The following is a 14,222-nucleotide window of genomic DNA, read 5'->3' on the forward strand; positions in this document are numbered from 1 at the left end:
CTTCCTGAGGTCCGCTCTTCTTGATCAGCGTCAGGTGTGGGTTTACAATACTTTTCTCTGTCACCAGGTGGTGATAATTACAGGTCATGTGACAACTAAAGTCGTCTCAATACACAAAATATCAACTTGCATACATTTAATATCAAGTGGAGAGCGAACCTGAGGAAGCCATAATGTGAAACACGTTCTTCGCTCTAATGCTTTATATGCACTAAACTTTGAAGTCTATCTGAAGAGTCTCGGTGTGCACTGGCTCACTCTGATCTTGAAAGCTGTCTTGTTCCTGCTCGACCTGCACCCCGGATGAGTGCACAGGGTCATCGACCCTCAAGATGATAATTGTATTTAAGGCCAAACAATTCTGTTTTCGGTGATGTCATGATGCCTACAAATACAATAAAATCAACTTTTGATCCACATGAAGGAAAACCAGTCAGATTTCATTCCTACTTAAAAAGTCATTTTTATCGTGTTGTGGTGGGTTGAATGGTTTTTAATGAAGTAAGACTATAGATGTGTAGAAGGTTTCTGGACTTCAGGAATTGAAAACGAGGACATTCACTGAGAGGAGACATTTACCTGAATCTTTATTTATGACATACTAACCATCAGAATTTACAGTTAAAACAAGTTCACAAACAAAACTAACTTATGTCAGAACAGTCAGCTTCCACTTGACGCCGCTTCTCATCTTCGGTGGCGTCAGGACTTCAGCAGCTACGGAGAAAAAAAATGATTTAATAAAAGTCATAATAAATACTGGAAATAGAGAAATGGTGTTAGTTGTGCTAACTGTGACGGAAAATAAAAATAAATCAATAACCCGTGGCACACTCAAAATATCTTTACTGAATTTTATGGTGAACTACGTGCCTGATGAAACAATATAAGATAATGTACAAGTGTAATTTAATGCCTTAACATGTGCTGACCTTGTAGTGGAGCTGCAGGTCTCTGCTGCTGCTGGAAAGACGCCATGATGCTGTTTGCGGTCGAGTTTGGTCCAGTTAGCTAAAATAATAATAAAGAATAAGATCAGAGTTTCATTTACAAACACACAGAAGAAGATACAAAGATCATGTCAAGTATTAAAAATAACGAAAAATACTGCAAACATAGAAGTACACGTGTCTCCATTTTCAATAATTTCTAATTTTGATTCAAATTCTTTGATTCAAGTTAAAAACCTACGTAGAGACTTGTTTTACTGAGTGAACAATGTGAAAACAATGTGAGTAACAGGCCTTTAAAGTAGATCTGATGAAAGCATGTTTAAACGGCAGGTTTAAAAGATGTAATGATATGTTGTTATTTTATTTACCGGCGCTTGATTGTTCTGCTGGCCTTCGGGCCACACCTCAGGGGCCGCTGCCTCCATCATCTGCAGAGCCTCCTCGTACGCCTTCTGCAGCTTCTCTGCCTGTTTGTCGAACTGGAACATCAGCAGCGCCTTCAGCAGGTTGTGCATTTCCTCTGGAAGGGACACATGAGCTGTGAGTCCAACTGGATGAACTGATTACACAGACAACTACAGAGCTCAGCGGTTCAAAATCATTACGATTTTGTAAGAGAATGTTTTTAAACGCTTCTGTAAAATAAGACCACATTTCCATCGTCCTCGGCTGCTATTTCATCTCCACATTGCAAAATCTAATGTGAGGTAAAGCTGAAAGATATTAGAGCCTGTAAGTGTTTGTTCCCGTACCTCTCATCTTGTCCACGGTGGTGATGATGTCACTCATGGCACACATCAGCGCTCGGTCCTCCATCGGGCTTCCCTCCTTCAGACTCATCTTCTTCCGCTCGGCTTTCCGGCGGTTCTTCGATGATCTCCTGCAGGCAGAGCATGGAAACCATTCACCATAAAATATAAAAAAAAGTATCCTCCTCACAGGCAAACTTGACAATACTGGACTTAACTAGACTCTTAATAACTTGAAGGTGAGTGTGAAGGTCTTACGAGGAGATGCGGGAGTTGCTGTGGGAGTATTTGGAGCCGGTCATCACGCTGCTGGCTTCAGAGTAAAGCTCTGCATCAGGACAGTCTGGACCGTCCTCATCTGATGAGGGAGAAAAACAGGTGACACAGGTAGGATTTTATTATCGTTCCAACAGCAGAATACAACCATGAAATAATTACTAATTAACCCATTTCTCATTTCCTTCCTTTTTTGGCTTTGCATGCTGCATGTTGAAAATAAGGCTAAAATATATTCAGTGTACAGACTGAGATTGTTTTCCTGAATATTTGGATCATTCTACTTCAAGAAATACATTTTCTTTGTCAAGCTGAGATTCAGCCAGTATATATGATTATAAGCAATATTACATTTTGTCATATATAAAAAAAAAAAAAAAAAAAAAAAAAAAAAAAAAAAAAGGTGAATTCTGATGAATAAACTTCAAGTCAAATAAATTGTTTTAAAGAGATTAAAAGTCAAGTCTATTCCGACGAGTTCTCACCCAGCATGTCCAGCCTGGCCTTCTCTTTCTGCTCTCTGACCACAGCCAGGCGAGTCCTGTGCCGAGTGAACGTTGCTACCTGAGCCTCCAGGAAGGCGGTCTGAGAGCTGACGGCTGAAACAAGACACCACGATGACATCACACATTGAAAAAAACCCAAAAGTTTTTTCTTATAGCTTCTCTAGTACTTGTTTTATATTTAAGATAATTATAATTAGAACTTCATTTATATTCAGAATGTCCCCAAGACTCTCTAAGATAAATTTAAGACTTGAGACCTCTTTTTAAGACCCTGATTTAAAACTTCCTAAAGTTACAAAGTCCTTTACAATTAAAACAAGACAAAATAGCAAAAACCAAGACAATGTTAAAGAAAGAAATAGTCGGCTGATAAAAAGTGAGTTCTGAGTTCTGAGTACTGAGTATGATAAAACAGTGACAGAACAGCTGGGTATTGAACACAGCTGAAGAGATCAGTCTGATCCTTCGTTACCTTCCAGCAGTGCAGGTTTGAGGTTGGTCTCAGTGATGTCCTGCCTGTTGTGCATGTAAATCTGAAAACAGACAAGACAAGAAAACATCTCATATAAGACTGAAGTGAGACATATAAGAATCAAACATCAAAGAACTGCTTGTGTTACCGGAAATTATTCTCAGTTCAAATCCTGGACCTAAAAATGTGCTTTAACTGAATTTTAAGTGCTTTTCATATTTCCAGATGTGAAAAGGGAATCAACTCGTATATAAATGTTTCAAAAAAGAAAAAAGGCTTTTATCTTTACTGACCAGTCTGAGCGCCTCCTCCCAGACTGCCCCAGTGATCAGAGCCAAGATGGCCTCCTCACAGTCCTGTTGGAAACAAAACAAAAAAACAGACCTTTTCATTTTAACAAACAGAAGACTTTCCTTTTCTCACTCAGAAATCCTATTCACCAAATCAACATTAACATGCTTCGTCTTGTTGATCTGAAGTAGCAAGCTTCTGTCTGCGGAGGATCTTACTTTAGCGTACTGGTCCAACAGCAGAGCAGCTTCTGAGTACCGTCGCTGTTCAGTCAGCTTCTCTGTAAGAGAAAACAAAAACAATCTCGATATATATTTTTTTACATACAATAAATTGTCAAATGCCTAAACCCTTAATTGGCTAGCTGCATTAGCATCAACCTGTCGTCATGGTTACCTGCCAGGTCTCTGGCCAGCAGAGCTAACTGGTCCGGTGGAAGCGGGATCTGCTGGGCCACACAGATGGCGTTTCTCCAGCTGGAGCTGCTGGTGAACGCCTGCAGGGCGCTGGCTAACTCTCCACATCTCCATAGCAACAAGCCGGCCTGCTCTGCCTGCTGCTGCTCCATGAGGTGCTCTGCATAAGCACAACTCAGAGCCTAGAAGTCAAAGATCAAAGTGTTCTCACAGTGTCACCCCGCCGAAAAGCTTGATTTTTCTTTTTTTTTTAGATCAGAGAGATGTGACGAGTGTGTCGAGTGCATCTTCAGCCTCGTACAATTAGGCAAAGTTTGTTTACTCTGTGTTTAAAATCCCACGTTGTAATAAAATAGTTTAAATGATGAGTACTGCAGGTCACACACGGTGAAGTCAGACGTTTACACCGTGCGAGTCCCTCGGGTGTTTTCCTCTTTACCTTGTAGTGAGCACTGTCTGCTGTGTAGAGCCGCAGAGCTTCACTGTAGAGTCTTTGCTCCTTGACGAGCTGCAGAGCTTCATGGAAATGTTCCTCTCCTGAACACAAAGCACGACAGAGATAAGGTAACTACAAAAATAAAAGATCAAATCATTCACAGCTTTCTATTCCACGTTTTTCTTTTAGACTCCCAGAGTTAACTCATCATTTTACTCAGAATTACTTCCTTTAAAAAAAAAAAAAAAAAGAAGAGCAGCAGGAATAAAATGTAGAGCTGACTGACCACACTTGCTGAGGTGATGCAGGGCCTTCCTGTAGCGTTTCAGGTGTTTGTCGATGGTGTAGCGCTGGTAGTTTGGCTCCAGGCTCTTCAGCATGTTTAAGAATGGAAGGTACTCTTTGGGGTCCTGCAGAGATCCGGAAATTATATAGATACATACTCAGTAATTCATCCGCCACTTACTGTTGAGTTACATAACAAGTGTAAAAAAAAAACAACGTGTTTTTTGCTATGATAGAGGTTTTCAATCTTTTCAAAGTCTGGAGATATCAATGTCATAATTCTGGATATTATTTTGAAAGTTACATCTTTTCTCTCTTCATATCCTACATTTCTCTTTTTGTAAAAGATTGTCAATGTGCCACAATCTGTATATTTACAACCTGTTTGGTTTTTAGCACCTATATTGCCTCTTGTTTTTTGTTTTGTTGTTTTATATCCGCCTGCTGTTTTGTTGTTTTATATCCGCCTGCTTCCTTGAAAACATTCAAATGCTTCAAAATACAGAGGTCGTGAATATTTCTGGTGTGTCTAAATCAAAAGTGAGGGCTAGCGTAATAACCTCTTTGAGATGGATGATTGTGTTTGATTTATAAAATGTTGGGATTCTTTGGATTTCCGTTTTTTTAATTTTTTTATTACTGCCCTGAAGTATTTTCTAACACGCATTTAAGTCATCAGAGTGAAAACAAGAGAAGGGACATGATGTGTTCACTTGTACCTTCTGGGACTTTTCAGCCACCATGAGCACCAGATCAAAGTCGTACGTTCCCAGCGAGTGTTCGTACAGGTCGTTGACATTGACGAGGAAGAGGAGGTACTTCAACGCCTCTTCGGCGTTCACGGCACCGGGAGCCTGAGGAGGGTTCACTGTACAACAAACACAAACACAGGAAATGATGAGAGGAACCATCTGCTCTCAATGTTTGCTCCTGCTCCTGCTCCTGCTCCTGTGTGTGTGTGTGTGTGTGTGTGTGTGTGTGTGTGTGTGTGTGTGTGTGTGTGTGTGTGTGTGTGTGTGTGTGTGTGTGTGTGTGTGTGTGTGTGTGTGTGTGTGTGTGTGTGTGTGTGTAAAAAGAGAAAGAGAGTTTAGCCTTATCACAGACTTCAGCACTGCAAGAAAAAAACAGATTATCAGCCCTGTAAACGCCCGGGAATGTGTAAGATTCCCGGCAGTTAATGGAAGTTTACGACAACGTTTGCCTATGCCGTTAATTATTGCGAAGGAACAAGCAAGGGGGGGGGGGGGGGTCAGAGGTCAAATCCAACTTTTCATGCAGTGCAGCAGCTCATCAGCATGCTCACCCCGAAGCTCGTGGACTTTCTGCAGAGCGATCTCCAGCTCAGGAAGCGTCTTCTTCACATGAGCCGTCAGTATGGACAGAAAGAACCTGGATGGAAGACAACATGATGGTTTAATAAAACATCACCTTCCTCTTGCATGATAAGGTGTTCTTTTAGAATCACTGACTTGTTGTGATCCATTGACTCCATGGCGCTCCTCAAAGCATCACAAACCACATCCACCTTCTTCTGCCCGGACGCCGGAGGAGTGTGGACAGGACTGCCCTCAGGACGGGGGTACATGCTGCTGGTTGTGTCCTCCTCCCTGAAAAGAAAAGAAATGTGTGAGTCAAACACGAGAGTTGTTTTTGTCTTTGAAGTCTAAATCTTCTCAGGTGAATCTGAAGAGTCTGACTTGAGCTCGGTGAGGAAGAGGTTGACGTGGTTGATGGAGTTGAGCTGTGTGATGAATGTCTTGATATTCTCCAAGAAAACCTGAAGGTAGAAACAGACCGTGAAATGTGAGCAAAGAGAAACCTCTGTGGCGTCAATGTTTGGTTTTGTGTTTTTCTAATATTTGTGCATTACCTTATAATGTTAAGGGTAAGAAATAAGAAGAGTCAAACTAACCTTACCCCTAAAAACACTAGTTTACCATTTTAATGCTTTTTAATTCACCATTTATCTTTCACTCAAGTGTTCACTTCAGTTTTTACTTCAGCTTCCCAAACTCTTCAAAAATCGTAATACCACAAGGTGTTTTCTTCACTTTCTGCTGTGGAAAAAGAACTACACTGGTTTAATTTACCTTTGGGTTGTGATCATAGATAAAGTTCAGGTTGATCCTCAGCTTCCTCATTGACTCAAAAGCATCTCTGAACCTCAAACTGCAAAGCAGACAAACAACAGGTGGGAGTGTATTAAACAATCTGGCACAGTATTGTGACATGTAAGCATTTAGGCTGTCAGCAGCAGCTCAGTCTGTAGGGACCTGGGTTGGGAACCAGAGCGTCGTCGGCTCGAGCCCCGGTGCAAACCAAATACAGGAATTGGTCTGGTAGCTCACCAGGGCAGCCCCCTCCCCCTGACATCTCTCCATTAGTGCATGTACAGAGGATCCTTTTTGTGCATGTGTGTGAAGCATTTACAACAACAGAATGTAAATTGAATTTCCCCTCACAGGATTTATAAAGTATATTTTCTTAAATTTTGCTCAATCTGAGTTTCAGGTTACACATTCTGAAAATCACATCAAGACAATTGTGTACGTTTTAAGCATTTAAAAGGTTGTATTTTGTTATTAAAGGATCACAGATTGCTTTGGCATTATTTAAACAAATAATTCTCGCTGAAAAACGTTCATCAAGAACCATGAAATAGAAGAACATCAAACTCACCCGTCCAACCACTTCCTGAGCTGAGCCAATAGCAGCGCTCGATGATGCACCGTCTCCAGGTTTCCACGGGGCATCTGGACACGAACACACCAAACAAATGAAACAATACACCTTCAAACGTTTTCACTTTGCACACAAGAAATATAACAGTGATACTGAGCATTGCATGAAAACATAATAGTCCGATGAATGTAAACTTTTGAGGCTGCTGTCGTGTTAGCAGCGTAACAGGGAAATGTAGCATCAGGTTTGTGTGGATTTGTGTTCAACTCACCTGAAGTATCACTCTGGTGTCCTGTGGGACCACAGTGACGATCCTGGATCCCCTCTCCACCCGCCTCAGAGTCTCGTCATTCTGAACTCCATCTGACGCCAAGGCCACCTGCAGCCCTGCAGGGTCATTAAAAAAATCATTTACCAGCGGGAACATCAACCTCACATTTAAAATATTCCTAGTCGTGACTGTTTTTGTAACTGAGAACGCGTCCCTTTCGTGATCTTACCTTTGATACTGAGCGCGCTCAGTTGGAGGCAGCGGCAGGTGTGGGAGTGTGTTGTGATGAGGAGGAAGTCGTTGCAAACGGCAAAGGAGGAAATATTAGAGGCCAGCTGAGAGAGAGGCAGACAGAAATGGACACAACTACCATGAAACTTGTCTCTTTTGCTGAACACATCCTAAAAGGAAGGTGCTATGAAAGCTGACAGCTTACTTCTGTGTCTCCTGCGTACAGGTGGGACCTGTCTGTCAGGCCCAGTAGGTAATCCTGGAGACAAGGAGGCCAAACAAAAGAGAGAACGTTTAGAGAACTCATAAACAGGGAACATATCATTATGTGTAAGTGCGTATGTACCTCTCCACTGATGCTGCAGAGTGCAGTCTGAACGCAGGGAACAGGAAAGTTGATGCTACATCCGCTGGAGTCACGCCATTCCTCCACCGACAGCTCAGGGCGATCTACAAAGAAAAATGTACAAAATAGGAGATAGTTGTCTTTAAATAACCAGATGAGGGTTTATGCTTCTAAGCTGACATGTTCCTTGATATATAAAGCAAGTATGAATATCTAATTAAAGCACAAAGAGATAATCTACCTCTACTACTACAACAACGTCTTTTAAATCCGTTGTTTTGATGAAAGAAAATAACATCTTTTGCATTTAGATCTGTAAACTTGGGGTAACTGAAACACAAACACACAGCAGAGAATTAAGTTGAACTCTACAATTGACTTTGCAGACGCTTTTATCCAAAGCGAAGACCATCAAAACCATCCTCATTATCGTCATCCTCATCATCAAGGTGCGTAGGTATTCATGAAAGAGCTGGGTCTTTAGCTTTTTCCTAAAGGTGCAAAGGTACTCTGCAGGTCGAATGGAGTTTGGTAGTTTGTTCCACCACCAGGGGGGGGCGACAGAGGAGAAGAGTCTAGTTAGAGACTTGGGGCCTTGTTGTATAGGTTGGACTATATGCCTTTTATTGGCAGAGGGAGTGTAGACTTTATAGAATAAACTGTCATTTTTCATGACTTTAACAGCGACAAACTGTGATGTTCAATGATGTTTCTATTTGGGAGGCAAAAAAAGTCAGACCCTTTGGAAAACGTCTTTGCTGTGCAGGGTGCTTTTAGAACGTAAAATAAACATTTTGATTATAATTCATTGTAACTAAGACATCATATAATTTGAAGTCAGAAGAAGAGTTTTGGTGACTGACCCCACAGCAGCTTCCTGATCTGTCCGTCCTCCAGCTGCAAAGCCACAGTGCCAGTCTGAGAGCAGTGCACCGTGCTGATGACGATACCGTCCACCTCCACCTCTGACCTGAAAAAAAACAGAAACACCACGCTGAGTCCTGACTCACAACGGGCATTTACTTTGTTGGTTTCTATTTAGTTCATGAGCTAGGATACAAAAGGCCCTGCTGACCTGACAGTGAGAGTGTCATCAGCATCAGGAGCAGGGCGGAGCATCAGCAGGGTGGAGGAGGTCGGCAGCAGACCGGGGCAGACACCCACAAACAGCTCGCCTTCCAGCCACAGCAGCTGCCGCAGAGCCAGAGGCTCGTCCTGGTGAACTGTCACTCTGCAGAAAGACAAAAAAAAGATCAGAAGGAGAACATAAATCAGGCTGTTTGCATATTTTAGCCTGCAAACTGGAAATAACCTCCAAACTTAAAGTAGCACTTATCAGTTCATTATTTGGAACTTATTGAGACAGTGAATGGACACTAGAGATCAGACAACCAAGTGTGCACCATGTGGAAACAGCAGCACAGCAGTTTTTTGTTGTTGTTACCTGAAGGTTTTCTGGAGGACCAGAGGACGAGACATCGTCCTGAACGCATTTGTTGTTTTTTCAGCTTGTTCTCCTGAATCTGGAAACATTGGCAGGTCAAGTAAAGACAAAAAAAAAAAAAAAAATCACATTATATGCCAATACAAATCAGTGTTTTGAAGACTTGCTGAGATTTCTCCTTTCCACGAGTGAGACTAGAGCTCACAGTGGCCTTTAACCTTTGACCTCGTTACTCTAACCAGTTCATCTCTGAGTGCAAGCTGACATTTGTTGTGGATTTGAGGATATTTCCTCCGAGCATTCCAGATGTATCACACTTACAAGAATGGGAAAGATGAGTAGAAAACCACGGTTGTTGCTTGCAATGAGGTTCAAATAATTCTTAGAATGAGCATTATCCAGATAGATTCTACTGTGCTCAACTACAGATCGTTCTCCTTCTACCCAAGATCCTTTGTGTTTGTGTTTTTTCTGAATTTACCTCTCGCTACTCATATCTTATTTTCTGAAGCTGCAATATAAATGGTGTGAAAAAGAATCCAACACATATCGTTCTGACAGCTGCTTTCATACCTTGTCTGTAGACCGAGATGCGTCCGTCTGAGGTTAAAGCTGCCAGCTGATTGGTCCTCTGAGGTCGACAGAGGAAGGTCACCTGGTTGACTGGTGATGTCATCTGGAGCTCAAATGAACACATGGGAGGAGGAACCACACACTGCCTGAAGGTTGTCATCAGGATTTTATCTGAAGGGGGTTTCAATAAATGAGTCGAAACATCAAGTTGTAATCATCTGATATCTTTAGGTCCTCTCTTTTCTCATTGGCTCTCACCTCCGTCAATCACCGCCACGTTGGCATTGTCGGTGGCGTCCAGCCCGGGGCTCCTCTCGGTGGTCCAGCCCCAGTCGTAGGTGATGCAGGTCCAGTTGCTGGACACCACGTGGAGCCTCAGGGGCCGCTCAGGATCCCAGCAGACACAGACCGGAGCCTTCTGAGAGTCTCTGCCAAAGTCCAGACTCTGCTTCAGATACCAGTGGTAGTTCCCCACCGACCACAGCTGGACTTCAGAGAGAGCATGGACAGATTTAACAAGGAATAATCATATACTAGATGAAGTAGCAAAAACTCAAAAATCAGGTTTGTCCTGTAACCTCTCCAGTATTTTCTTGTTTTTATCACTTTGGAAGAAACGGGAACAGTTCATCAAACGCGCAGACCTTGATCCAAAATAAATCCAGTGAGAGTTGATTCTTAAAGTTGCTGATAGTTTTTATTGCAAATCCAAGTAAACCAAAAAGTATGTGTGAGGTCTCCAATGACCTAAAAAACATGTAATTCATGTAATTAAACGCCACTGCTGAGCCTGCGATCAATGACGGTATGCGCCGTGACCCATCTCCCCTCCCAGGTGCGCTCTGTACTCCCCATTACAGACGCGCCACTCCGCCTATCGAGGGCGCACACGCAATTAGCTACAAATTAAAATGCAAATACAATAAACTTAAATGCGGCTCCTACACTAGACAATCTATTTAATCACTTATTTATTTGTCTTTCTTGCATTTATCTACTTTTGAAACCCCTCCTTGCAGAGACATATCAGTTTAGATTTCTTTCAAGAGGGTATACGGATAAAAACATTTGCACGGTGCCAGACAGATCGGTGTTTAAAGTTTGAATCCTGTGCAAGATATAAATCAGTCTTTTGCATTCATAGGGACTTTGAATGGACTTGTACACTTGAATATGCTAGGCATGGTGATCTCCATGGTGATCTCTTAATCCAAATACTGCTTGTGACAGTTCAAAGTCTGACATTAGCGGCTCATCTCAACATCCAAGGAGGAGTAAAGGAGTGTTTCTTTATTTCTGTTTGGCTTGCTAAATGTCTTGTTTGCATGGATTGTGATAACTTTTTTGGAGATGATTTAGTGATCAAACTCTTTTTTTTTTTTTTTTTTTTTTTAAATGTCTAGCTTGAAGCTGTAACTCCGTCTGAACTCACTGTAAGTGTTGACCTGTTTGTCTTCTCCAGCAGTCATGTCCTCCAACCAAACAGCTAACACAGTGGAGTCACTGTTCCACAAGAGGTCCTTCACCTGAAACGTGCACCCGTTAAGACAATGTTTTAAAAATGGTACTGCAAAAGAAAGCAGCGACATAAATACACCGGAGTTTATCATGTGATCATTTTGAAACTGGAGGCAGGTTTAGCTGAACATACTGTTGCCTGGTCTTTGCTGAAAGGTAGGGTGAAGTCTCCGTGCAGCAGTCCGTTCTTCTCCATGAAAACCACGCTGTGTTTGTTGGGATGACGCTGAGTGCTCGCTATCAGGCTCCCTGAGGGTCTGAAACAACAGAAGAGGTTATTATACACGCAGGCTACTGCTAATGCTGCTTCGTTTATTGGACATTTGTAGTAATCCAGGAGAGACTTCTTGGTCAACGTGAAAGAGAAATCTAGAGATACGCAAACGGATTAAAGAAAGGAGTTGTGGCAGCACTCTTACTTCCAGCAGAGCGCCTGCTCCAGGCCGTTGATGGTCTCACTTGTGGCCTGCAGGACTCCCTCTCTGTTCCACACCCGGACCTTCCTCGCTCCAGTCTGGGGACAAACAGCACTGACGGCAAACAGCTGTCCGTCACCTCGCCAGGTCACCCGCGGCCTCCGGTCGTCCCAGGCTGCAGCCGGCTGCACCTCCTGCGGTTGTGTGTAACCACCATGCGGAATGATTTCTCATTACACAGGTTTTCACGTGATCTATTTCTGACACATTTTCAATGTTTTAAGCCGTGATGATAAATGAACACACCGACCTGGATCTTCTTTTGTGCTGCCTGTTTCCCCTCCGAGCCGTGAAACTGAGTCTCTTTCTTTCCCCAACCAACCGTGATGAACTTCCCTGCGCAACAAAACACAACCCTACTTTGACATTCAGCTACGAAACAAACATTTACTGCAGTCCTTGAATCCACTGGCGATCCCCTGTGGGTCATGAACCTTTAGGTTTGGATCCATTCATCTTTAACAGGAACCAGTTGGAGCTGACGTACCTTCACCAAAGTCGTCCTGGTGGATTCCAACCTCAGTGATTGGCTCAAAGTCCTTCGTCATCATAATGATCGTCTCCTGACCTGTAGAAAGAGACTGGAGTGATAACTTGAGAATCCTTTTGACTACCTTCCTTCTTTGTGTCTTTGTCTTCAGACGCAAATTTTTCAAATTACAAAGTACTTTTTTAAGCAATGATTTTGATCTAACTTATATGTTTATATCTAAAGAAAGAGTTTATTCTGACAGAACTCATTTTATTGAGGAAACAAAAAACTATTTTTACAACTTCTGTAATTACTTTACAACTTATACAGTTTTGGAACAAAAAAAGTATTATAACTCAATACTTCTAAAGTGTACTGTCAAAGTAAAAAAAAAAAAGTTGACTGAGTGAATATTCCAAGTTCAAAACTTAAGGGGGAACATACCAGTAGTGAGAATGACGAGCTCCTCATCAGGACTCCAACACATCGAGGTCAGACCACTATCCACACTGCCAACACACTCCAACTGTGGAATATGATCAGATCACATACTGTATTATGTGTTGTCCTTCATCCTAACTTGATTTAAACAATAAAACACCTGAACCATACAACCAACAACTCCTGATTAGCACACAGCCATTCAAAGACATTTTCCAACTTTCCTCAGCTGCTCACCTTGCACGTGTTGAGGTTGAAGAGGATGACGTCGCCACCAGCTGTGGCCAAACATGCCGACTCGAGTTCAGCCAATTCCTGCAACCCCACCACCTCTCCGCTGCCGTCCTCCGGGAGGAAACCCTCAGCGGTCAATGACGCCTCAGTGACCACCTGCAGAACAGAATTATGGGGGCTTGATTATCTCCAAATGAAAGTTGTCATCTCTCGCTGTTTGAATGTAATACAAACAGGCATTTAAACTCCGTCTGCAGCAGAAACAACAACAACATCCACCACATGCTCACCTGGCCAGTCCGTGGGTCATATTCTGTGATGGAGTAGTGAGAAGCAACCAGCAGTGATCCGGTGTCTGCCCGCACACAGAAACACTGCGGGGAGCCCGGCCCCTGCAGCTCGGAGCTCTTCAGGCTCTTCAGCAGCTTCAAGTTACGCATTTTACCTCAGGAGCTGAGTCTGAGTCTGGAGCTTGAGGGGCTGCAAAACTCCTGAAGCTGCAAGGAATGCAACCTGTGGAGAACAACAGCTGATGTAATGAATACACATCTATGTAGTTGTGTACAAAAGAGTTTTTGGCGACCCCAGACATCAAACACACAAGAAGCTTTCTGCTGAAATGAATTTGTTTTTCAATATGTAATAGTCTTTCTACTGTGTGGCAAGTAAACATTCATTTATACCACAGTTAGAGATTTTCATATAAACTTTTAATCACAGCCACTTCATTCCTCCTCATTTTTATACACACACAAACACACACAAACACAAACACACACACACACACACTGTTCCGAGTCTTATTTAATCCTGGTCATCCAGTCTTTGGATGGTATAAAAGCTGCTTTGCTGGCTGTTTTAAGACCAAAGAGAGGCAGCAAGGGGTCCGGAATGTGTATGGATGTGCCATCTTACGTTTTAACTAACTATAAGAACCGATCTGATGTTTATTCAATAACCTTTATAGACAATGATGTGTCTAAAACATGATCACATCACAGGTAAATGTCAAACTCACCGACAATAATAAGCAAGAGCTTGTAAATCCCTTTAAACGTCCTGCATCAACACCACAACATCAGGCATGCGGCTCTGTCAGACACTTCACCTTTCACCTCTGACGCAGTAACGTGTATCAGCGGCGCTGGCG

At 42.5% G+C, this 14,222-nt stretch overlaps 1 protein-coding gene across 1 annotated transcript; it reads right to left on the bottom strand.

Annotated features, from left to right (window-relative positions):
* Positions 1 to 562: 562 nt before the first annotated feature.
* elp1 (elongator acetyltransferase complex subunit 1) lies at positions 563 to 14,198 on the bottom strand. Its single transcript, XM_020637478.3, has 36 exons — positions 14,091 to 14,198; positions 13,363 to 13,585; positions 13,076 to 13,228; positions 12,842 to 12,923; positions 12,413 to 12,493; positions 12,176 to 12,261; positions 11,869 to 12,059; positions 11,583 to 11,706; positions 11,364 to 11,457; positions 10,190 to 10,420; positions 9,932 to 10,102; positions 9,359 to 9,437; positions 8,990 to 9,145; positions 8,778 to 8,884; positions 7,915 to 8,018; positions 7,774 to 7,827; positions 7,567 to 7,672; positions 7,338 to 7,453; positions 7,064 to 7,137; positions 6,475 to 6,553; positions 6,082 to 6,161; positions 5,854 to 5,991; positions 5,688 to 5,773; positions 5,104 to 5,252; positions 4,386 to 4,509; positions 4,103 to 4,200; positions 3,644 to 3,845; positions 3,466 to 3,527; positions 3,250 to 3,312; positions 2,957 to 3,017; positions 2,464 to 2,577; positions 1,961 to 2,060; positions 1,706 to 1,833; positions 1,322 to 1,473; positions 933 to 1,011; positions 563 to 717 (listed from the first exon to the last, which is right to left on the bottom strand). The coding sequence occupies exons 2-36, from the start codon at positions 13,510 to 13,512 to the stop codon at positions 650 to 652; spliced, it is 3,942 nt and encodes a 1,313-aa protein (XP_020493134.2). The 5' UTR covers positions 13,513 to 13,585; positions 14,091 to 14,198; the 3' UTR covers positions 563 to 649.
* Between the last annotated feature and the right edge of the window lie 24 nt (positions 14,199 to 14,222).

The sequence above is a fragment of the Labrus bergylta genome, chromosome 9, assembly GCF_963930695.1.
Source record: "Labrus bergylta chromosome 9, fLabBer1.1, whole genome shotgun sequence".
Classification (NCBI taxonomy): Eukaryota; Metazoa; Chordata; class Actinopteri; order Labriformes; family Labridae; genus Labrus; species Labrus bergylta.

Coding starts and splice junctions, on each gene's coding strand:
- elp1 (XM_020637478.3), bottom strand. CDS start 13,512: ATGCGTAACTTGAAGCTGCTGAAGAGCCTGAAGAGCTCCGAGCTGCAG. Junction 2,578..2,956: donor CAAACCTGCACTGCTGGAAG/GTAACGAAGGAT, acceptor GTCTTGTTTCAG/CCGTCAGCTCTCAGACCGCC. Junction 1,474..1,705: donor CACCGTGGACAAGATGAGAG/GTACGGGAACAA, acceptor TGTCCCTTCCAG/AGGAAATGCACAACCTGCTG.